Source organism: Rhinoraja longicauda, chromosome 13 (genome assembly GCF_053455715.1).
Source record: "Rhinoraja longicauda isolate Sanriku21f chromosome 13, sRhiLon1.1, whole genome shotgun sequence".
Classification (NCBI taxonomy): Eukaryota; Metazoa; Chordata; class Chondrichthyes; order Rajiformes; family Arhynchobatidae; genus Rhinoraja; species Rhinoraja longicauda.
In genome coordinates, this window is record NC_135965.1 from 41,138,158 (window position 1) to 41,162,862 (window position 24,705).

At 44.6% G+C, this 24,705-nt stretch overlaps 1 protein-coding gene across 2 annotated transcripts in view; it reads right to left on the bottom strand.

Annotated features, from left to right (window-relative positions):
• Positions 1-10,258: 10,258 nt before the first annotated feature.
• Positions 10,259-24,705, bottom strand: part of wdfy1 (WD repeat and FYVE domain containing 1) — a 37,280-nt gene continuing 22,833 nt past the window's right edge. The window contains exons 9-12 of one of the 2 annotated variants that reach the window (XM_078410840.1): positions 23,555-23,656; positions 19,197-19,327; positions 15,081-15,126; positions 10,259-12,839 (exon numbers count right to left, since the gene is read on the bottom strand). In XM_078410840.1, coding sequence (XP_078266966.1) covers positions 12,780-12,839; positions 15,081-15,126; positions 19,197-19,327; positions 23,555-23,656 — 339 coding nt within the window. In that variant the 3' untranslated portion in view covers positions 10,259-12,779. Of the gene's footprint in view, positions 12,840-15,080; positions 15,190-19,196; positions 19,328-23,554; positions 23,657-24,705 lie in introns of both variants that reach the window. The other variant, XM_078410839.1, reaches the window with a different exon arrangement.

Sequence of the window (24,705 nt, forward strand, 5' to 3'; positions counted from 1 at the left end):
TTTCACAGTTCATTCATTGTTGGTGTATTTAATGTCTTGTTAGTTGAGCTTTTTTGTAAATGTGTTACATTGTGTTTAGCTTATCTCAGTTTCTGTTGATCAGTTAAAGTATTTTTCTTGTACTGCAGGAATGTTATCACAGCTACGCAGCTTAAATGCAATAATATAAGACCATAGGACATGGGAGCAGAGCTTGGCCATTCGGCCCATCAAGTCTATCCATTTGATCAAGTCGATCAAATTTGACTCATCTGATCATAGCTGATCTATTTTTCCTCTCAACCCCATTTTCCTGCCTTCTCCCTGCAACCGGTGACACCCTTACGAACCAAAAACCTACCAAACTCTGCTGCAAAAACACCCAATGTCTTGGCCTCCACATGTTTACTTACACAGTTATTACTCTGAAAGCCGTGACAGAATTACTCACAGAGTTGATTAAGCTTTATTCAGGTTAACTTGTGTCAGGCGAAAATAAAAAAGATTGTTTTTTTCAGACTTCATGTCAGGGGCCGGATTAAGCTAGCATATGTAATAAAGGGGCCTTAAATTAAAAAAAATACACAAATATTAAAACATAAATAAACATGTGAACGCCAGGAAATGAAAAGGTATGTGTTGTGTTTTTGGGTGGTGAGCTGATGTAACACAGAATATATTTTATATTCTGTAACATGTAACACACAGAAATCAACTTTATTTGTACAAGAACTAGTAATACAACCACGTAGAAGAAATAAAGTAGTAACAACACCTAGGCAAGCAAGAAGAGCGATTCGACCACCCCATCTCACCCGGCAACCCGGTCGGTGACAGACCCTCACCCCCTCCAACACTGACCCTCACCCTCTGGGTGCGTGTGGAGAGGTGAGGATCCGTGTCCCGGGGTTGGCGGTTGGGCGGTGACGCCACGGCTGCCCATTGGTCCGCACAGCCCCGCCAACACATTCAAACCGCGGCGGTTGGGGAGCGTCGCGCGCAACACAGCGCCCCCCAGTGGGATGCCGATTTTAAGCATTTGGCGTGGGCCCCTCGAAAGCGCGGGGCCCGTAGCAAATGCTACTTTTGCTACTATGTTAATCCGGCACTGCTTCACGTGTGGCCATGGACTGTGGGTTCTCAGAGCAGGATCCCCCACCAAGATAAATATTCTAGTCGCAAAATGGGATTCAAGTGGTCAGCTTCATGTTAAATCTGCACCTATGCATCCTGGCGACTGTGTCACTTTTGACTGTGGGTACTAGGAAGGGCGGGGTGTGAGGGGGTGGTGAGGATCGGGGTTAGGGAGGAGGTCTGCCAAGGCCACCATTAGGAGAAGCTGAGGGGAGATAGGTGTCTTCTGGTAGGTCATGTCAAGTCAAGTCAATTTTATTTGTATAGCACATTTAAACACAACTCACGTTGACCAAAGTGCTGTACATCAGTTCAGGTACTAATAAACGAACAACTAAATGGCACATAACCATAACAGCACAATACATAAACAGTTCATAGCGCCCCCTCAGAGGGCCTCAAAGTGATAGGAGACAGATGAGACAGATGACAGGGGCTGGGGAGAGACGGTGGCGTAGCGGTAGAGCTACTGCCTTACAGCGCCAGACACTCGGGTTCGATCCTGGCTGCGGGTGCTTGTCTGTACGGATTTTTGTCTGTATGTTCTCCTCTATGTGACCTGTGTGGGTTTTCTCCGAGATCTTCGGTTTCCAACCCACCCTCCAAAGATGTACAGGTTTGTAGGTTAATTGGCCTGGTATAAATGTAGAATTGTCCCTAGTGTGTGTAGAATAGTGTTAATGTGCGGGGATCGGTGCGGCCTCCACCGTAGCAATGAATTCCACAGATTTACCTACCTCTGGCTAAAGCAATTCCTCATCTCCATTCTAATGTTACGTCCTTTTATTCTGAAGCTGTGCCCTCTGATCCTGGACTCTCACACTACTGGAAGCATGCTCTCCACTTCCACTCTATCTAGGCCTTTCATTATCCTTCCCCCCCCCCCCCCCCTCATCGTTCTAAACTCCAGCTAGTACAGGCGCAGAGCATTCAACTGCTCCTCATACGTTAATCCAATCGTCCCCGGGATCATTCTCGTCAACCTCCTCTGGATCCTCTCCAAAGCCAGCACATCTCTCCTCAGATACAGGGCCCAAAACTGCTCAGAGTATTCCAAATGTGGCCCGACCAGCACCTTACAAAGAAAGCCTCAGCATTACATCCTTGCATTTATATTTTAGTCCTCTCGATATGAATGCTAATTTCTGGCTCTGGAAGAACCAACTGGTTTGCCACGCAAATCCCACTCGGCTAATGCTGTTTTTCTGGATTCTTCTTTTACACATGTGCACTTGCTGAACACTGCGCCCCAATACAAATGAAAGATGAGTGGTTTGTTTGGTTTAGTTTCGAGATACAGCGCAGAAACAGGCCCTTGCAGTGATCCCTGTACACGAGCACTGTCCTACACGCTAGGGACAATTTACAATTTTTACCAAAATCAATTAACCTGCAGGCCTTTGGAGTGTGGGGGGGAAACCAAAACAGCCAGGAAAAACCCATGTGGGTCATGGGGGGAACATACAAACTCCATACAGACAGTACCCACAGTCCACAGGGGGGAGAGAGGGAGAGGGGAGAGAGGGTGGGGGGAGAGAGGGAGGGGGGGAGAGAGGGAGGGGGGGAAGAGAGGGAGGGGGGAGAGAGGGAGGGGGGGAAGAGAGGGAGGGGGGGAGAGAGGGAGGGGGGGAGAGAGGGAGGGGGGGAGAGAGGGAGGGGGGGAGAGAGGGAGGGGGGGAGAGAGGGAGGGGGGGAGAGAGGGAGGGGGGGAGAGAGGGAGGGGGAGAGGGAGGGGGGAGAGAGGGAGGGGGGGAGACAGGACGGGTACAATTAGTGGGTCAGATATATATTGTTTCGTTTCGGGTCGAGACCCTTCTTCAGTCTGAAGAAGGGTCTCGGCCCGAAATGTCACCCATTCCTTCTCTCCCGAGATGCTGCCTGACCTGCTGAGTTACACCAGCATTTTGTGAATAAATACCTTCGATCTGTACCAGCGTCTGCAGTTATTTTCTTATACTTCTTCAGACTGATGTCAGGGGGGCGGGACAAAGGAAGGATATAGGTGGAGACAGGAAGATAGAGGGAGATCTGAGAAGGTGGAGGGGAAGGGAGGGACAGAGGAACTATCTAAAGTTGGAGAAGTCGATGTTCATACCGTTGGGCTGCAAGCTGCCCAGGCGAAATATGAGGTGCTGTTCCTCCAATTTCCGGTAGGCCTGAACCCAGGTCTCTGGCACTGTAAGGCAACAACCCTGCCACTGCACCTCTGTGTTATAACATTGTAGAGTGTGTTATAACATTGTAGAGTGGTCAAGTGGCCCAGTACAATTTGCAATTAATAGTTTTACAAATAAAGCAATATGAGTGAAGACAGACACTTTTGGAGATAGGAAGGTCAGCCAACGCGGACTTTAAGCCAGCTATTGATAACACAGACGACGGCCTCCCCTGGGTGTTTTGTCTACCTGCACAGTGGAGGAGGAAAGCAGAGAGGAAAGCAAAGAGAGGGAAGCTGTGCAGAAGTCGGCGAAGAAGTAACAAACCCCCTCTGCCCAGCATTCTGTTAGCTAATGTGCAATCCCTGCACAATAAATTAGACGAGTTGCGCGCACGGATCGAACACCATCGGGACATTAAAAACTGCTTTGTTCTGGCGTTCATGGAGACGTGGCTGGAGACCAGCGTACCCGACTGTGCTGTCACTCCGGGGAGTTTCTCCGTCTACCGACAAGACAGAACGAAGGACTCAGGCAAGTCGAGAGGAGGGCGAGTGTGCTTTATGGTTAACTCTTCGTGGGCCATGGATGTCTGCGTTTTAACTATACGCTGCTCCCCGGTTCTGGAGCTGTTGACCATTAAAGCTAGACCTTTCTACCTCCCCAGAGAGTTCAGTTCAGTCCTCCTTACTGCTGCTTACATCCCCCCTCCCCCACAGGCTGATAAATCTCTAGCCCTGGACGAACTGTATGGGATTGTAAATGTGCTGGAGAACTCCCATCCTGAGGCTGCGTTCATTGTTCTGGGAGACTTCAACAGAGCCAATATGAAGAAGGTTCTCCCAAAATACTTCCAACACATCACTTTTCCCACTAGGGGAGAGCAGGCCCTGGACCATTGTTACACCCCATTCAGAGACTGTTATAAGCTCCTCCCTCGCCCTGCTTTTAGTAAGGCAGATCACTGTTCCATTCTACTGCTGCCTGCATACAGGCAGAAACTAAAACAGGAAAAACCGGTTTCCAGTGTCATATATAAATGGAACAATTAGGTTGATGAGGCCTTACAGGACTGCTTTGACACAACTGACTGGCAGATGTTTGAAGACACAGCAGAAGGCAATATCATCGAATACACAGACTCTGTCTTAGGCTACATAAGTAAGTGCATCGATGATGTGGTTCCAAAAGCCACTAGCTGCACTTACCCAAATCAGAAACCCTGGGTCGGACAGGAAATCGGTGCTAAACTTAAAGCACGGACTACTGCCTTCAACTCAGGCGACCTCAACGCCAACAAGGTAGCCAGATATGACCTCCGGAAGTCCATCAGGAAAGCCAAGAGAGACTACAGAAACAGTGGAATCTAACTACTACAGCTCAGACTCCAGACGCATGTGGAGTGGATTACGCTGCGTTACAGACTACAAAGGGAAAAACAGGAGCACTGTTCAGCCGACCGCATCGCTCTCGGACGAGCTCAACACCTTTTATGCCCGGTTCGATGCAGACAACACAGCGCCCACCATGAGTCCACAGGTGTACAGGGGGACTACCACACTGTCCTTACAAATGGCAGACGTGAGGCGATCCTTCAAAAAGGTCAACGACCGCAAAGCTCCAGGGCCGGATGGTATTCCAGGGCGGGCCCTCAGAGCGTGGGCTGATCAACTGGCAGAGGTGTTCACCAACATCTTCAACCTCTCTCAGAGTCAGTCTGTGGTTCCCACCTCCTTCAAAGCGTCCATCATCGTTCCTGTTCCAAAGAAACCAGTAACCTCCTGTTTAAGTGACTACCGTCCTGTCGCACTGACATCAGTCATCATGAAGTGCTTCGAGCGACTAGTCAAAACTCACATCTGCTCCTCTCTCCCTGACACCTTGGACCCTCTTCAGTTTGCATATAGACCAAACAGGGCCACGGACGATGCTATCGCCGTGGCAATACATACTGCGCTCACCCACCTGGACAAAGGAAATACATATGTGAGAATGCTCTTTATTGACTACAGCTCGGCATTCAACACTATTATTCCCTCAAAACTCGTCCCCAAGCTCCTTGATCTTGGACTGGAGACTTCCATCTGCGGATGGATATTCGATTTCCTGACAGGCAGGCCCCAGGTGGTGAGAATTGGCAGCCACACCTCTTCCTCACTGATCCTCAACACAGGCACACCACTGAGGAAGTTTGGCATGAACGCCAGCATCCTCACAAACTTCTACAGATGCACCATCGAGAGCCTGCTGACGGGCTGCATTACAGTCTGGTATGGGAACTGTTCTGTCCACAGCTACAAATCATTATAGAGAGTGGTGAAGACAGCACAGCACATCACTGGCAACTGTCTCCCGGCCGTTCAGGACATTTTCTCCCGGCGGTGCCTGTGGAAGGCACGCAGCATCATCAAGGACAGCCACCCAACACACAGGCTGTTCTCCTTGTTACCGTCAGGCAGACGATACAGGAGTATGGCTGCGTGTACCACCAGACTTAAGAACAGTTTCTACCATCAGGCTTCTGAACTCATAAACACATTTCAAATCATATATGTTGATTATTTTTATTATTGCCTTTTTATCTTACTAATGTCATTTTTTATCTTATTTATCCTTGGAATATTACTGCTGAGGTGACCCGTTGTCTTGTCAAATATATTTCATTGTACCGTTGACCCTGTGCCAACATACATATGACAAATAAAAATTTTAATTAAAAAAAAATTATTATTGATTATAAAGTGAGGCAGAATCTTGTGCAAACAAAAGAAGTTTAGAATCAGAATAATGGCGACAAAAGGAACTGCAGATGCTGGGTTCTTGAGTTTAAAAAAAAGTGCTGGACCCCATAACATTCTCTTTATCATGCAGACACAGAGATCTGGAGTAACTCAGTGGGTCAGACAGCATCTCTGGAGAAAAGGAATCGGCAACCTTTCGGGTCGAGACCATTCTTCAGATTGATGATCCCTCTTCAGACCCGAAACGCCACCTATTCCTTTTCTCCAGAGATGCTGTCTGTCCCGTTGAGTTACTCCAACAAAAAACAAAGTGGGTCAGAATATTCAAGATCCCTTCTCAGGCCCATAAAACTGGTCCCTTGGAGACTCAGTGAGGACATTACATTCACTTGTATGATTTGAGGATCATGAACTAACTAGGTACATTCCTGAGTAGCGTTGTGCAGGTAACATTCCTGAGAGGAACACGGTGTAATATAGCATGGATTGAGGATATGTGGCTCTAATAAATCCAATTACCTCAAAGCCAGCAGGGAGTGGGATTAATGATTAAGTGACTGAAGTACAACTGTGTACATGTAGTCTAAGTAGCCAACTGATATAAAGAAAGACCTGTAGCTGTCTCAAATAAGAAAATCCTCAAGATGGCCTGGTACTTGAGAGGGGAGGTAATGTGGAGAGCAAAATTTGATTACTCCATGGTCTCAGGATTGGTTTATATTAATTAGGGCGGCACGGTGGCACAGCGTAGACCTACTCTGTTACAGCGCCAGAGACCCAGGTTTGATGCTGACTATGGGTGTTGTCTGTACGATGTTTGTACGAACTTCCTGTGACCGAGTTTTCTTCGAGATCTTCAGTTTCCTCCCACACTCCAAAGACGTATAGGTTTGTAGGTTAATTGTCTAGGTGTAAATGTAAATGGACAGACACGGAAGGAGTCGACCTCCACACCAGAAATGATGGGAAACTCTTCAATCTAGCAAGATTAAAGGCCAAGACGAAGGTGAAAACTGTGCTCCTGAGAGAACTCCTGGACGCTATGATGCTGCACTCATCGCTCCAATGGAAGGTGGACTTCAAAGGCTAATGGACAGGATGTCTCATGCCTGCAATGAATATTGACTGACAATGTCATGGGTCAGGGCACTCCGCTCCCCCCTCAAATCAGCCGAAACACCACTTTACTGGGATCCATGGTGACTGATAGCCTCTCTTTGAATGAGGATATCAACTCACGCACAGGAAAGGCAGCAACCACCTTCGGGAGACTAACCAAGCAGGCATGGAAGAACAGGAAACTCACAACCAAAACCAAGGTCACTGTCTACAAAGCCTGCGTATTGAGCACGCTACTTTACAGTAGTGAAGCTTGGACGACCTATCAACATCAAGAGCGGAAATTGAATAACTTCCATTTTCGACGCATCCTGGGAGTTTCTTCACCAACGAATCTGTCCTCTCTCCAACCAACATGCCTAGCAACCCTGCTATCCTCAAGCAGAAGTGTCTCCGCTGGCTTGGACATATACACAGGATGGACAATGGGCGCATCTCCAAGGACGTGCTTTATGGGGAGGTTGCCAATGCTCGGAGACCAAGAGGGAGACCAAAGCTCCGCTACAAGGACACAATTAAAAGGGATATGATGAGCTTCCATATCGACACTGACAACTGGGAGGCGGCTGCTGAGGACCGTGGCAGGTGGAGGAAGGACCTCCAGGCGGGCATGAAACATCACGACAGTATGTGGTTCAAGACCCTGGAGCACAGGCGCCAACGCCGCGATATGGTCAAAGACAGCAGCCACGGACTTCCCAGAATGACCCGAGATGACCTCACCTGTGGGAGGATCTGCCAGTCACGGATAGGCCTAGTCAATCACACAAGGAAATGTAACTGCAGATGAAAAATCCCCCTCTCCAAGCAGGATAACGCCAAACCGCACCATCATCTCCCGCGGATGGACGGATGCCAGAGAGAGTAAATGTAAAATTGTCCCTAGTGTGTGCAGGGTAGCGTTAATGCGTGGGGATTGCTGGTCGGTGCAGATTGGGTGGGCCTAAGGGCCTGTTTCCACGCTGTATCTCTAAACTAAATTAAAAATGATAGATTCCTGCTTGATTTTCATACATATTCTTGCTGTTGTGAAGTGTAGGGATATATACAGAATTGAGGGGAAAGATATGGTAGACAATAAGAATTTTTACACCGAAGGGTAAAAATTCTTATTGCTTACTATATCACCACAGGAACTTTCTTTCCGGTTCTGGTTGATTATTGCGCAAACACCTCATAAGTGGTTATCTCGCGCAGGCTTTCAATAGACAATAGGTGCAGGAGGAGGCCATTCGGCCCTTCGAGCCAGCACCGCCATTCAATGTGATCATGGCTGATCATTCTCAATCAGTACCCCGTTCCTGCCTTCTCCCCATACCCCCTGACTCCGCTATCCTTAAGAGCTTTCCATGTATATTGGGGTGCAGCGTCTAAAACAAGACACGAGTACAAAGAGAAATGTTGTTGGTTTATAGGGGATCAGAGAGAATTATTTGCCATGGAACCAACTACCTGAGGTGGTGTTGAAGGCACTCACCACATCCAAGGATGTAGACAACTAGTTGATCCACTTAGCCATAGAATGCAATGGACCAAATACAGGTAAATGAGAATAATATACAGTTAAGCATAATAGTTGGCACAGATATTATGGGCTGAAGGGCCTTTTCCTGGCTGTACAGTATGACTTTTTCCTTCTATTTCAGATGGATCTTTTACACTGATGCTCGTTCAGGCAACATCATTATCATGAAGATAGACACAAAATGCTGGAGTAACTCAGTGGGCAGGCAGCATCTCTGGAGAGAAGGAATGGGCGACGTTTCTGGTCGAGACCCTTCTTCAGACTGTGACTCCACCGTGAGGTCCTTAACACTGTCATCATATTGGTCGGGTGTCCAAAACACGAAGCCATAGGTATAAGGTGAGATGGAGTTAGTTTATAGGGGATTGGGGAGGGAATTATTTTACACGGAGCAGTTGGAATCAACAACAGACTACCTGAGGAAGGTGGTGAAGGCAATCAAGCATATAACAATCTAGCCAAGTACATTCATTACTAAGCCACAGCAAACAAAGAGGATGTGGAAGGAGATGGTGACGGGCGCTGGACAAAGAACCCGGTGAGTGGAACCAGGGGGTCTTATCTTCTGCGCCCTCGATCAGCTGCGGGAGGTGTCCACCTGGTGAACGAGGATTGAAGAGGGCCAGACGTGGAGAGGGACATGGGATCGTGGGATGACTTAAATGGAGGCGACGGCTGCAATGGGCCTCCATGACCAGCTGCAGCTGGGACTAAAATGGCACTTCCTGCATGTGGACTCAGTGGGCCGTTCTGTGCATACTGTACTGACTGGGGCAATTGTGCTTATGTACAGGGATAGTTTTGCTGAGCTGCAGGCACACAATGTATTTCACTGTAGCTGGTACAGGTGACAATAAAGAATCCATTGGATCACAAGTTGCTGCTTTCGAACGTAACTGGATTCTCCATTCATTGTTGGATTTGGTTGAACCACAAAATGTCCATCAGTTTCGGGTTTTGCTTGATGGCTTTCAGAATGATTCTGGATTTAATGAAGTTTAGGTAATCCCCAACATTTCATTAAAAAAATAATTTTAATCTCTCATTCCTCTTTAATGAAGGAAAGACACAAAATGCTGGAGTAACTCAGAGGTTCAGGCAGCATCCCTGGAGAAGATAGATGGGTAATGTTTCATGCGAGGACCCTTCTTCAGAGTGATTGCCCTGACAGACCCCAGCAATCAATCTGAAAAGGGTCCCAAACAGCCTGACCAACTGAGTTATTCCAGCATTTTGTCTTTCCTTTGTAAACCAGCATCTGCAGTTCCTCATTTCGACCTCTTCACTGAAGGTCGTGGTCATAATCTTTTGTGCTCAGGATAAACATTCTAATTGTAAATTAAGTCAAAGCAGAAACTAACCTGTCTGTAACCGTACTTCTAAATAAATAATCCCCACCCGACTTGGCAAATGGCAAAATATAGCCAAATGCTAAAATATGAATATAAAGTCCTTTCAAGCAGTTGTACTTTTAAACTGAGATTTAAGAGCTCCTTTATCAAATTTTAAATGGAATAAACGTCCATATTCTTTATACATAAATGATATGTTCAAAGTAAAATGTGTGAATGTGCACCATTCAGAATAGCAAAAGACCCACAAAATTCATATTTAGGAAGCTAGTTTATTTTATGGCAGTAATTGCCATTTTGATGTACAGTATAACAGCAGAAACTCATCAAATACAGTAGCGGAAGCATGAAGGGTGCCTTCTATGTGAAACACCAAGGTATTGAGCAATGCTTGGTATTTTTATATTAGATAATAGTAATACTTGGGAGTGTAAGACTATTGAAACAAATTGCTCAAAAATAGAGGTTATTTCAACAGGTTTTAGAAAACGCATCTACACGCATTGGGAGAAAAGTATACTGATGGCAGCAATGAACTGCTGTTTGGTGTTTATGTACTATATTGCAAACTAATTAAAATACATTTTGCAGCTCCTTAGTATTATTTTCAACAGACATCCAAGGAAGTTAGATTTCAGATATTAAGCTATGCAAATGAGAATCTGATCCAAAGCAAAGTCTATTATTGATTTTCTAAACCCAACACAGATGACATATCTAAAGAACTGGTCTTTCATTGAATTTTCAACAAAGCAATTCATTTTCTCGATTTTAATTTTGTTTAGAGATAAAGGGTGGAAACAGGTCCTTTGGCCTACCGAGTCCACGCCGACCATCGATCACCTGTACACATGTTCTATCCCACCCATAGGGACAATGTACTGAAGCCAATTAACCGACAAACCTGCATGTCTTTGGAATGTGGGAGGACCCAGAGAAAAATCCCATGCAGTCACAGGGAGTATATTGTACACAGACAGCACCCGTGGTCAGGATCGAACCCGGGTCTCTGGCGCTGCAATGGAGCAACTCTACTGATGCCCCTCTATGCCACCCTTTTTGTTCCATCACCCAGTGCCCCATTAGAAGTGGGTGAGCTCAATAGGAATACGGAGAAGAGAGAGAATTGATCAATAGTGTTAAACGCTGGCAAAATTATCCTCTGAAAGTACTCCTCTCTGACCTTCACTGGAATAGAAAAAAAAGTTGGAAGGTGACTACAACAGGTAGTCAATATTCCTGCTTGTGATCAACAGTGACTAACAAAGGTGGATTTCTCCCCCCTGGGAGATGAAAAATTGGGAGTGGAAATTTGAAAATAAGAAATCATTCAGAATAGTTTCTGATTCCAAATGAGTGGAATGTTAAATTAAACGGTAATGGGGCAGTTGTAACACATTTAAATCGTCAGACACTGCCATTTGCTAATGTGAAAAATATCATAGATGCAGTTTAATTTTATTTTAAAGTACACCACCAGTTCTTACACTCACCACGGGAATTTATCACGCTACCGTTGCATTTTAAGGTAATTTAGCACCTTTTCACCTTGTTTCTTAAAATTAATCTGATGAAAATTTCTACCAGGTTGTTTGTCTGTGTTAATAATAAAAACATAGGACATAACCAAAAGTTAACTTCTTATTTGAACGACTGTTGGAAATACACAGTTAACAAAATTACCTATCATTTACATCGAATAATTGGACATGTAAAAAAAAAAGGAAGTACTTTGTTCACCATTCTTGAGTTTTCTGCAAAATTTCTCAATTCAAAATTGGAAATGAAAAGCCAGGTCCAGGAAGTTGTACCAAACATCTACATTCACAAAACAGCTGTTCATTGGTGCCATCAAAGGTCCTAACAGAAACTATAATCTGTATAAAATAAGACCAACTACTCCTTTAATCTGAACAAGCCAAATATAGCTAAGAGATAATTAAATGCACTACAAACTGTGTGGAAGTTTAATTTCAAAATCTACTCTGCAAAATGCAAATAGCCCTCAAGTCCGTGAAAATGGGAAATAATCTGTCTCCACTGGACATTCAAAGAAGTGATCGTCTACAGTGCTAGGATTCTTTCACCCTTCTATCAAATTGTGCTTAAATAATGTACTTAACAAAATAATTTACTTAATTTGCAAGCATGGAAGAAAAACAGTGCTCTTGACTTACCACCTTTGGAAAGAAATTGGCTGTTGGGCCATCTTTTTCCTGTACACCCAAACATTTCCACAGTTGATTTTTAAAAAAATGCAGCCTGAATTCCCTATAAAGTGCCTCCTGTCTGGTCACAAACTGCATATGACAGAAATCTGTCTTGCAGATCTAAGTCAACTTTGAAAACGATTGCACTGTAAACAGACCCAGAATCACCAATTTACCATTTCGAAATTGCACTCTGACCAAGATAAATCACACATTTCACATCTAAAAATTATCTTCCACAAACTCGATTCGTTATTGACATTTATTAAATCAGGTTAGGCCTAGGACTGAATAAATATAGAATATACCATATGTAATATCAGTACTATTTTACAGTTCTTTCATCAGAAAAGATAGGTTTAGATTTCTAGTTGTAGAGTTTCTTCCTGTGCTTATGGCATTGGACGCAATGTTTACTAAGTAAATACCCAGTCGTCTCAGCAGAGTAGAAGTTTATCACCGGAATGTCTGGTCAGCTTTAATCGCACAGTCTCCTTGGCAACAAGTGGGCAGAACTGGCCAGACTGTTTAGGTGAAAGGCGCATTGTTATGGAGGTTGGAAGTCAATGGGAAGAAAATCCCGTTGCTAGACTGGAGCCGATAACAGGTGTCATGTCCCAGATCTACGGGAAAGGTGAAGAAAAACAGATCAGGTTTTGGCAGACAACAAACACTTTTTTTTGGGTGCGTTGATCCACCCGGAGATACAGGTTACATTTCATAATTGAAAAGTGATCAACTACCATTTTAGTTTAGTTTAGAGATGCAGCGCGGAACCAGACCCTGTGGCCCACCGGGTCCGCGCCGATCACCGCACACTAACACTATCCTACGCACACGAGGGACAATTTACATTTATACCAAGCCGATTAACCTACAAACCTGTACGTCTTTGGAGTGTGGGAGGAAACCACAGACCCCGGAGAAAACCCACGCAGGTCACGGGCAGAATGTACAAACTCCGTTTGGGCAAGCATCCGTAGTCAGGATTGAACCCAGGTCTCTGGCACTGTAAGGCAGCAAATCTACCGCTATGCCAGTTTCCAGTTCATTCTCATGCATAATTAGTGGTTTACTTGGTTCTAGCAAGCATGTAGGTCAGTCCAACTACAAAATATTATTGGTACATGAGGGCTGTGACTGCTGCTCTACAGTTTACACTGATAGACCAGCAGTGCAAGTCCCCCAACCATACAACCATAGCAAGACCAGGTAGTCGATATGTGCAGAGTGATAATCAATAAAGAGATAAATAGCCTTTGTAGAAACTGAGGTGAGAAGAAACCTTTTCACCCAGAGAGTTGTAAATTTGTGGAATTCTCTGCCGCAGAAGGCAGTGGAGGCCAATCACTGGATGAATTTAAAAGCATTAGATAGGGGCTAGTGGAATCAAGGGATATGGGGAGAAGGCAGGCACGGGTTACTGATTGTAGATGATTAGTCATGATCACAATGAATGGCGGTGCTGGCTCGAAGGGCCAAATGGCCTCCTCCTGCACCTATTTCCTATGTTGCTTTGTTTCTATCTATCTGTGTTTCAAACTCTAAAGCGAGAATTAGACCGATTGTAAATCGGGTCTCCCTGCCCGATTGGGCAAACCAATGAGTGTTCAAATACTCTTCCATCAATGACAATTTAAATTGTTACCAAATAAACCCTTTGGCACTGAAAGTCATTATACCAGTGAAATCTTACTCTCTTGTCAATTGTTCAAGAAGTGTTTTTCTTTAGCAATGTACTATGATATTCAATTCACTCACTCCAATTCTCTTTCTCAACTCTGTTGCTTATTTCCCAGTCCTTAAATCTTAGGTACTAGTTGCAGATGGAAGTCTAACTTGTAGCAAATCAGAACCAACCCTCACATGTTTCACATCTTCATGAAGCTATCAATGTGTCAATCTAATCAGTAGCTTGGTTTAGTTCAGAGGTGCAGCATGGAAACATGCCCTTCAGCCCACCGAGTCCATACCAACCATCGATCATCCGTTCACACTAGTTCTATGCATCCACTCCCCATGCACTGGGGGCTATGTTGCAGAGGACAATTAATCTACAAAGCCGCATGTCTTTGGGATGTGGGAGGAAACAGGTGCGCCCAGACAAAACAAATCCGATCACAGGGAGAATGTGCAAACTTCACACAAACAGCACCTGAGGTCAGGATCTAATCTGGGTCTTTGGCGCTGTGAGGAAGCAGCTCTGCCAGCTGCACCACTGTGATACCATCATTTGCTTTACAAGTAATGCACAGAACCAGTGCAGTAAATTGGGTCTCCTAATTTGAGGAAGGACACTCTTGCTATTGAGGGAGTGCAGCGCAGGTTTATCAGGTTAATTCCTGGGATGGTGGGACTGACATATGATGAAAGAATGGATCGACTGGGCTTATATTCACTAGAATTTAGGAGGGGAGGGGATCTTATAGAAACCTATAAAATTCTTAAGGGATTGGACAAGCTAGATGCAGGAAAAATGTTACCGATGTTGGGGGAGTCCAGAACCAGCGATCACAGTTTAAGAATAAGGGGTAGGCCATTTAGGACTGAGATAAGGAAAAAAGTTTTCACCCAGAGAGTTGTGAATCTGTGGAATTCTCTGCCACAGGAGGCCAATTCACTGGATGTGTTTGAGAGAGTTAGATATAGCTCATAGTGCTAACGGAACCAAGGGATATGGGGAGAAAGCAGGAACTGGGTACTGATGTTGAATGATCAGCCACGATCATATTGAATGGCGGTGCTGGCTCGAAGGGCCGAATGGCCTACTCATGCGCCTATTTTCTACGTTTCTAAATTGCCCTCAAAAATCTTGGAGATTCAGAAGTCAAATGAAGACATTTCAAACAGAGAAAGCAGATTACCTTCACAATGCGATCGTTTCCACAGGTTACCATCAGTCCTCTTGCACTGTCCAGATTCATATGTACAATGTTATGTTTGGCTTCATGAAATGTTGCCAAAGAGGTTTGACTATAATAATAAAAATACTGTAACATATGCACTCATCAAAATCAGCAATAAAACATTCTTCTGGCAGAAAAATCTTATTAGGATGTCATCTTTTTATTAATGTTATTTGCAGATAATCTGCAGATTTGTCTTGCAGACAACACTCTTGCTGCACATATGCTTTCGACGGCAAATTTCTTCAACAAGTGGTCAGAACAAACAAATAATGCAAGCCCAATATTTACAGGTGACACGACGGTGCAGCGGGTAGTGCAGCTGCCTCGTAGTTCTGGTGACCTGGGATGGACCCAGATTTTTTAATGTTTGTGCAGAGCTTGCCTTCTCTCTGTGAACGTGTAGATTTCCACCGTGAATTCCGGGTTTTTCCTCCCCGTTTCCCAAAGGCATGTTGGCAGGTTAAAGATAGACAAAAAAGCGTTGGAGTAACTCAGCGGGTCAGGCAGCATCTCTGGAGGAAAAGGATGGGTGACGTTTCGGGTTGGGACCCTCCTTTAGACTGAAAGTAGGGGGGTGAGAGGGAGGTGAAGAGCTGGAAGCGAGAAATGACCAGGACCTATCGAGGCCAGCCACAAATGACCTCAGGCAGGGTGGTGCCTGGTAGGTCCATTGTGGGGTAGGGAAGGTGTGATCTCAAGAGAAACAGTGTGGGGAACTGAGCAACAGGTAAAACGACTAGGGTGGAGGAAGCGGGCAAAGAGGGAGTGGGGGGGGGGTGTGGTAAAATGAGTAGGGTGGAGGAAGAGGGAAAAGGAGGGGGCTACTGTAAATAACCCACTTAGTATAGGTTACTGACAAAAAGAATCAAAGGATAATTGATGAGCATGTATGAAAATTAACTTACAAAATTCTTAGGGGGTTGGACAGGCTAGATGCAGGAAGATTGTTCCCGATGTTGGGGAAGTCCAGAACAAGGGGTCACAGTTTAAGGATAAGGGGGAAGTCTTTTTGGACCGAGATGAGAACGTTTTTTTTCACACAGAGAGTGGTGAATCTGTGGCCACAGAAGGTAGTTGAGGCCAGTTCATTGGCTATATTTAAGAGGGAGTTAGATGTGGCCCTAGTGGCTAAAGGGATCAGGGGGTATGGAGAGAAGGCAGGTACGGGATACCGAGTTGGATGATCAGCCATGATCAAATTGAATGGTGGTGCAGGCTCGAAGGGCCGAATGGCCTACTCCTGCACCTATTTTCTATGTTTCTATGTTTCTATTTTCTTTGGGCCAAAATTGGAACTCGGCAGTGCAAGTTTAGTTTAGAGATACAGCATAGAAAGAGGCCCATCAGCCCACCGAGTCCAAGCCGACCAGCGATCCCCATGCACTTATACTATCCCACACACACTAGGGACAATTTACAACTTTCCTGAAGCCAATGAACCTACAAACCTGTATACCTTTAGTGTGTGGGAGGAAACCGGAGCTCCTGGGGAAAACCCAAGCAGGTCACGGGGAGAACGTACAAACTCCATTCAGACAGCACCTATGGTCAGAATCGAACCATGGTCTCTAGCGCTGTGGGGCAGCAACTCTACCACTGCACCGCCCCTCAAGTGTAAAGCCAGAACGCACGTCCTCGTGCATAAAGGCTTTCAGAAATCAGGAACTGTTCTCCCCTTCCCCCCCACCCACCCATCCCCGATGAAGCCGTGAAATTCATGTTGATAAAAGCAGTCAAAACTAGGATTGACAGTTTAAGCATCCGTTAATGGAATAAGAATCAAGGAAAGTAACAAGTATCATAGCAAAGATCACCTGATCTAATTGAATTATGCCACTGCTTTCTCCGAATGAACCGAGTATTTGTTCTGTCGCAAGGTGCAAGTTCTTTTCTGCAGTCACATTTCCAAGTATAACCAAGGAACAAAATGTTATCCGATCGACATTGCTCGGGTTTGAGGGTAAATACTGAGGGTGTGCTGCAATGTACAGCTTGGACGTCCTGGCTAATCATTAGCAAGCCTGACCTCCAGGGCCTCTGCCTCTTGGACTTTATTAAAAAATAGTTTTGATGGCACGGCTCCAAAATTATTTGTAAAAAGAAACAACTGAACTGAATAGAAGGAGAATGCTGGAGATGTTCCACTGATCAGGCAGCTTGACTGGGCATGTGCGAGAGCTCCTCAGGTTGATAATCCTGGATCCGAATTAGCCAATTCTGAATGTCTAAAATGATTGAAATCAATGCTAATTTCCGGGGCACTATAAACGTGCCAAGTTGTTAGATGAGAACAGGCCGACTGGAGAAGCAGACAGCTGTGGTCGAGCGGGGAGCGGATAAAGACAATGCCGACAGCAAAGAAACAGTAGCAGGCGAGAGGTGCACGCTGGTGCACCTTGTGAGTCGGGAGAGGGGTCGGAAGCAAGGGCTCTTAACGGCCGGGGAGACGGTGGGAGCCGGGAAGCAAGTCATCCCATTCACATTCAGTTTACGATCTTTAGACTAAATTTCTTTAGTCAGAGGGTGGTGAATCTGTGGAATTCTTTGCCACAGAAGGCCGTGGAGACCAAGTCAGTGGATATTTTTATGGGAGAAATAGATAGATTTTTGATTTGTACAGGTGTCAGAAGTTATGGGGAGAAGGCAGGAGAATGGGGTTAGATTGATCAGCTGTGATTGGATGGCAGAGTAGACTAGATGGGCTGAATGGCCTAATTCTCCTCATATCACTTATGACCTTATGACAATCCCATCTGTGGCCGCTCAGGGAATTTCATCTGAGCTCTCGTAATTTTGTCCAGATCATATTGGGGGGGGGGGGACGGACGGACCATCAGTTGCCGGAAAATCAGTGTTGAACCTGTATTGACTTTCACTGTACTAGCGTAACAGGCAAAGAGAGTGATCAGAGTGGGAGTGGGACACAGAGTTAAAGTCCACACTTGTTTATTTTGGCAATAACATTTAACAGTAAAACATTCCCAAACTTACTAAAAAGTTGCAATCTTTATGAAATTGGATTTTGAGAGCAAAAACACAACAACAACAAATTTTGAGAGAGGATTTTGGATTTTTTTTTTTTTATAACACTGATTATTCTTTCAGATAAAAAGCCACGTGGTATTTCACTCCAATTTAACTTTACCCTTGAAAGCAGTAGATACTATAGATATAATAGCATCCTACTCCATCCATTTAAGATGCATGGACTCCAAAGATCTTAACTTAAACCAAAGAAAGACACAAAATACCGGAGAAACTCAGCAGTAATTTTGTTTTACTATTTAGTCTAAAGAAGGGTCCCGACCTGAAACGTCATCAATCCATTTTTTCCCAGAGATGCTGCCTGATCCGCTGAGTTACTCCAGCATTTTGTGTCTGCCTTTGGTATGAAGCAGCATCAGCAGTTCACTTTTATTATTATTAACGAAGACCAAAACTCACTGCGACGAATAATAAAATCGCAGGAATTCGAACCCATAACCATATTTCATAAATTGTTTATCTGGCCCACTGCCAAGTAAAAATAATTGGCTTTTGCATTTGGGACTGCACTATCTCCAAAAGCCAGACTGATCTGGAGGGCATTCTCAGTCTCAACTGCAAAGGTTAGAGTGTGAACTGAGTTTAGAAGAATGAAGGGGGACCTCATTGAAACATACAGAACAGTGAAAGGCTTGGATAGAGTGGATGTGGAGAGGATGTTTCCACTAGTGGGAGAGTCTAAGACTAGAGGTCATAGCCTCAGAATTAAAGGACGTTCTTTTAGGAAGGAGATGAGGAGAAATTTCTTTAGTCAGAGGGTGGTGAATCTGTGGAATTATTTGCCACAGAAGGCTGTGGAGGCTGTCAGTGGACATTTTTAAGGCAGAGATAGATAGATTTTTGATTTGTACAGGTGTCAGAGGTTATGGGGAGAAGGCAGGAGAATGGGGTTAGGAGGGAGAGATAGATCAGCCATGAATGAATGGCAGAGTAGGCTTGATGGGCCGAATGGCCTAATTCTACTCCTGTCACTTGCGACCTTATGACTAAGAAAGACCTTTTAGGCAGAAGTTCAATGATACTCACTCTTCATCCTTGACAGTGTTGAAGCAGTCATCACAGACCCGGACCTGAAACTCGAAGCCCATGACTGGATAGCTGGTACACTTTGTACTGCATTTCCCACATATCGCATTCCCACATTTTCTGCAGTGATGCTAAATAGAAAAATGATCAGGAAAGATTGGAATGTTAACACTCCACTCCATTTCCAAGACAAAGAAGAGACAATAGACAATAGGTGCAGGAGGAGGCCATTCGGCCCTTCGAGCCAGCACCACCATTCAATGTGATCATGGCTGATCACTCTCAATCAGTACCCCGTTCCTGCCTTCTCCCCATACCCCCTGACTCCGCTATCCTTAAGAGCTCTATCCAGCTCTCTCTTGAATGCATTCAGAGAATTGGCCTCATCTGCCTTCTGAGACAGAGAATTCCACAGATTCACAACTCTCTGACTGAAAAAGCTTTTCCTCATCTCAGTTCTAAATGGCCTACCCCTTATTCTTAAACTGTGGCCCCTTGTTCTGGACTCCCCCAACATTGGGAACATGTTTCCTGCCTCTAACGTGTCCAACCCCTTAATACATTCTACAGAGGGTGGTTTCCTCATGGACTGGAGTGTTCAGTAGAACACAAAATGCTGGAGTAACTCAGCGGGTCAGGCAACATCTCTGGAGGACATGGATAGGTGACATTTTGGGTCAGGACCCTTCTTCTGACTCCGAATCGTAGTCTGTCCATTCCCTCCAGATATGCTGCCTGATCTGCTGAGTTACTCCAGCCAATTGTGTTCAATGTAAGATTCTAGCATCGGCCATTGTTTGTGTCTCTCTAAAGAGTGTTCGGATTAATCTCAATAAACTTCTATTTAATTACACATAGAAAGGAAAACTGACATCCATCCTCTTTTAAATACAGTTCTTCTCAAAGCAAAATTATGCTCTTTAGAACAAACTGAACACATTTCTGCTGCAAAAATACTTGAGATTTATTTTTGGCATAATTTATGTTGTTATTACAGCAGTCCTGTATTCAAAGCAAAAGTTGACTGTGATTGGTAAAGGCTCAAATTTGCCCACTGAAGAACACTCAGAGATGGGTTTCATTATAAGAGTGTAATTCCTTGACTCATCCACATTGAAATGCCATAGAAATGGGAAGGGGGGTGAGACAGTGAGACAGGCGAGCCCTGTGGGTGGTTTGGGAGCAGCTCTGCCCAAGACCGCAAAAAGATTGCACAGAGTTGGAGATGTAGCCTATTCCATTAGACCAGATGTCCTACGATCGACTCCACCAACACCACGCTGCCTCGGAAAAGCAGCCAACAAAATCAAAGACTTGTCCCTCCTCACTCATTCCTCGTTCTCCCTGTTCCCATCTGGCAGAATGTACAGAGGCTTGAAAGTGCATATCACCACACTTAGGAACAACTTCTTCCCCTCTGGTATCGGGCTTCTGAACGGCCCTTCCATTAGTTAGGGGAATGTTCACTTCTACCCCATTGTGGACATTGAACTTTGTCTATGGAATTGATGCACAACAATTTAGTTTGGTTTAGACATTTCGCACAGAAAGAGGCCCTTTGGCCAACTGAGTCTGCACAGACCAGCGATCCCCACACGTTAACACTATCCTACACACAATAGGGAAAATTTACATTTATACCAAGCCAATCAACCTCCAAACCTGTACGTCTTTGGAGCGTGGAAGAAAACCAAAGATCTCGGAGAAAAACCACACGGTCATGGGGAGAACGTACAAACTCCATAGTCGGGATCGAACCCGGGTCTCTGGAACTGCAAGCATTGTAAGGCAGCAACTCTACCGCTGCGCCACCATGCCGCATGAGAGCCTGAGAACTATATTCTGCACTCCGTATGTTACCCTTTGCTGTATTTATTGTACTTGAGTTTGAAATAATTGTAGTCATGTATCGTATATCGTCTGATCTGTTTGGATAGCATGCAGAACAAAGCTTTTCGCTGTACTTCGGTTCATGTGATGATAATAAACCTGAGCCTAAATGAATTTTGCTCCTCCTTTCTCATTCTACCATGGATGCCTCTCAGGAAGGCTTGGAGCACATTTTGTTTGAGTATTTCCATCGCATTGCTCATCGGGGAAAACGCCTTTTGCCTTGAGCAGTCCCCGCCTTTGCATCCAGCATTACACAATGGAATCCTGTGTTATTTGCCAATGTGGTTGCATCATAGCCAAATGAATCCCAATAGGCAGCAAATCAGTAACAGCTGACATCATGGTGTTATAAAAAGAAGCCAAGATTATTATTCTTTTGTGTAGATTTAGAAGTTGATTTCCCAGTTGCAAAATAATGGCAGCACAATCCAACCCTGGTCTTTGACACTGGCATTTGCAGAATCTCCTATTGCTTGAAAATAGGTCATGGAGAGTCATAGTCATACAGCGTGGAAGCAGGCCCTTCGGCCCAGCTTGCCCACACTGACCAACATGGCCCATCTTCACTAGTCCTACCTGCCTGCGTTTGATCCACGTCCCGCTAAACCTGTCCTCTCCATGTACCTGTCCAAATGTTTCATAAACGTTGCGATAGCACCCCTGCCTCTAACGTTCTAGTGAAACTTTGAGCAGACAAAGTAGGAAAACATTCTCTACCACGTCAACAGAACAAATTGCTGAAGTTAATATATTTCAAACCAGGTGGGCTACATTAATCCTGAGGGAAATGGCCTGAGGATTGATACTCAATCCTGAGGTGGGATCCATCATCTTACTTTATCAGTGTGTACAGCTCGATTGTCATCATCTACAGTCTTTCCACTGACTGCATAGCATGCAACAAAAAAAAAGCTCTTCACTGTCTGAAGAAGGGTCTCGACCCAAAATGTCACCCATTCCTGACCTACCGAGTCTAACCAATGATTCTAACCGTTGAAGTCCTCTCCCCTGATGGACATTGACTTCAATGTCACGAAGAGTCAAGTCAAGAGTGTTTTATTGTCATATGTCCCAGATAGAACAATGGCATTCTTACCAGGACTGCTTGATGCCATATTCAGTCACACACCATCTCGGTTGGCAAGAGCAGCCACTCTCACCTCACCTATAAATGTTTGTTTCTCTACTGACATAACCCAAGAGTGTCTCCAGCAATTTTAAAAAAAAATCTTCAATTTCTCCAGATTCCTACTTGCATTGTTTTACTCTGACTTTTACGAACAGTATCCAACAATTAGACAATAGACAATAGGTGCAGGAGTAGGCCATTCAGCCCTTCGAGCCAGCACCGCCATTCAATGCGATCATGGCTGATCACTCTCAATCAGTACCCCGTTCCTGCCTTCTCCCCATACCCCCTCACTCCGCTATCCTTAAGAGCTCTATCCAGCTCTCTCTTGAAAGCATCCAACGAACTGGCCTCCACTGCCTTCTGAGGCAGAGAATTCCACACCTTCACCACTCTCTGACTGAAAAAGTTCTTCCTCATCTCCGTTCTAAATGGCCTACCCCTTATTCTTAAACTGTGGCCCCTTGTGCTGGACTGTGGCCCCTTGTTCTGGACTGTGGCCCCTTATCAAACAGCAAACAGAAACCATTGCAGGATTCTACTGAACAATGGGTGAAAGGCCTGGATAGGGTGGATGTGGAGAGGATGTTTCCACAAGTGAGAGAATCCAGGACCACAGGCCATTGCCTCAGAATAAAAGGAAGTACCTTCGGAAAGGAAATGAGGAGGAATTTCTTTAGTGACAGGGTGGTGAATCTGTGAAATTCATTGCCACTGGAGGCTATGGAGGCCAAGTCAACGGATATTTTTAAGGCGGAGATTGACAGATTCTTGAATAGTACGGGTCGTTCCATATCCCCACAACCCTTTGTGTAAAAAAACCTTTGCTGCTCAGGTTCCTATATTTCTCCCTTCGCCGTAAACTTATGTCCTCTGGCTCTTGAAATCATTTTAATACTGTTACAAACCCCAAGTTTATTTTGGGGTTTGTAACAGTATTAAAATGACTTGGTAAAAATATAATCAAGCCACTTAAAAGTACTGAGCTGCACACTGACCTGTCAGGTATAGAGCAAGTTGTTAATTCTCTTGCCCACTGTCACGTTAAGGTAGATCAAAACCATCAATGATAAGTGATGGGACCCCAAGCTCTAGATTGCAGTCTATTTATTAAAAACATACAGTAGCAAGAGCAGCCATTCTCACCTCACCAATAAATGTTTGTTTCACTACTGAGTGTTTCCAGCAATATAAAAAGGAAAACATGCAACCCAATGGTTGAAACAGTCCAATCCTGAAGTGGCAAACTGGAATATCTTGAGGCAGGAATTAAGAGAATTGGGCTTCTGATGAATCTGTCGAGCAGATCAGGTTTCTGAAGTGTTGGAGCACATACCTGTCGCAGACCAATGCTCTTGGTGTCCCACATCTGTTTGAAGTTCCAGAAGAAGGGCTGCTTGCAGTTTTGGCAGGAATCACTTTCTTGCCATTGTGGAGCCTACAAAGCAAAATAGGATATTTTATTTCTTTTCTAAAACGGACACATCGAATGGATATTTTATCCATTGTAAAAATAAAAATCAGTTATGTGCATTTTTTTGCCCATGCGATAAAAAAACCCGACTGCAAGCTCATGCCATGGTGAACAGGAATAAAACCATTGATTAGTAAAGTGAACCGATTCTTACAATGCAAAATTTACATTATGTTGTATAAAAATGAATTTTCCTCGATTTACAGTGAGAGTAAACGTTATTCCCTTTATCAGTGTGAACAGCTCGATTGTCATCATGTACAGTCTTTCCACTGACTGGATAGCATGCAAAAAAAAAGCTCTTCACTGTCTGAAGAAGGGTCTTGACCCAAAATGTCACCCATTCCTGACCTACCGAGTTACTCCAGCATTTTATGCCTTTTTACCATATCTCGTTAGTCAGTTGCTTCTCCTTTGTGTTTTTGAGCCTGTACATGTATTTAATATGGATTTTTATCATTTTGTATGATCGTATACATTGTCCATATTTTAATTTTCACTTTATGTATTCCCCTCACTTGCATCAATCATTTTCCTTTGCACTAGGAACGATTCTAACCATTGAAGTCCTCTCCCCTGATGGACATTGACTTCAATGTCACCAAGAGTCAAGTCAAGAGCGTTTTATTGTCACATGTCCCAGATAGAACAATGGCATTCTTACCAGGACTGCTTGACGCCATATTTAGTCACACACAATCTCAGTGGCAAGAGCAGCCACTCTCACCTCACCTATAAATGTTTGTTTCACTACTGACATAACCCAAGAGTGTTTCCAGCAATATAAAAAAAGTTTTCTTTCTTCAATTTCTCCAGATTCCTACTTGTTTTATTCTGACATTTACAAACAGTATCCAGCTATTATCAAACAGCAAACAGAAACTATTGCAGGATTCCACTGAACAATGGGTGAAAGGCCTGAATAGAGAGGATGTGGTGAGGATGTTTCCACAAGTGGGAAAGTCCAGAACCACAGGCCATTGCCTCAGACAAAAGTATGTACCTTTAGAAAG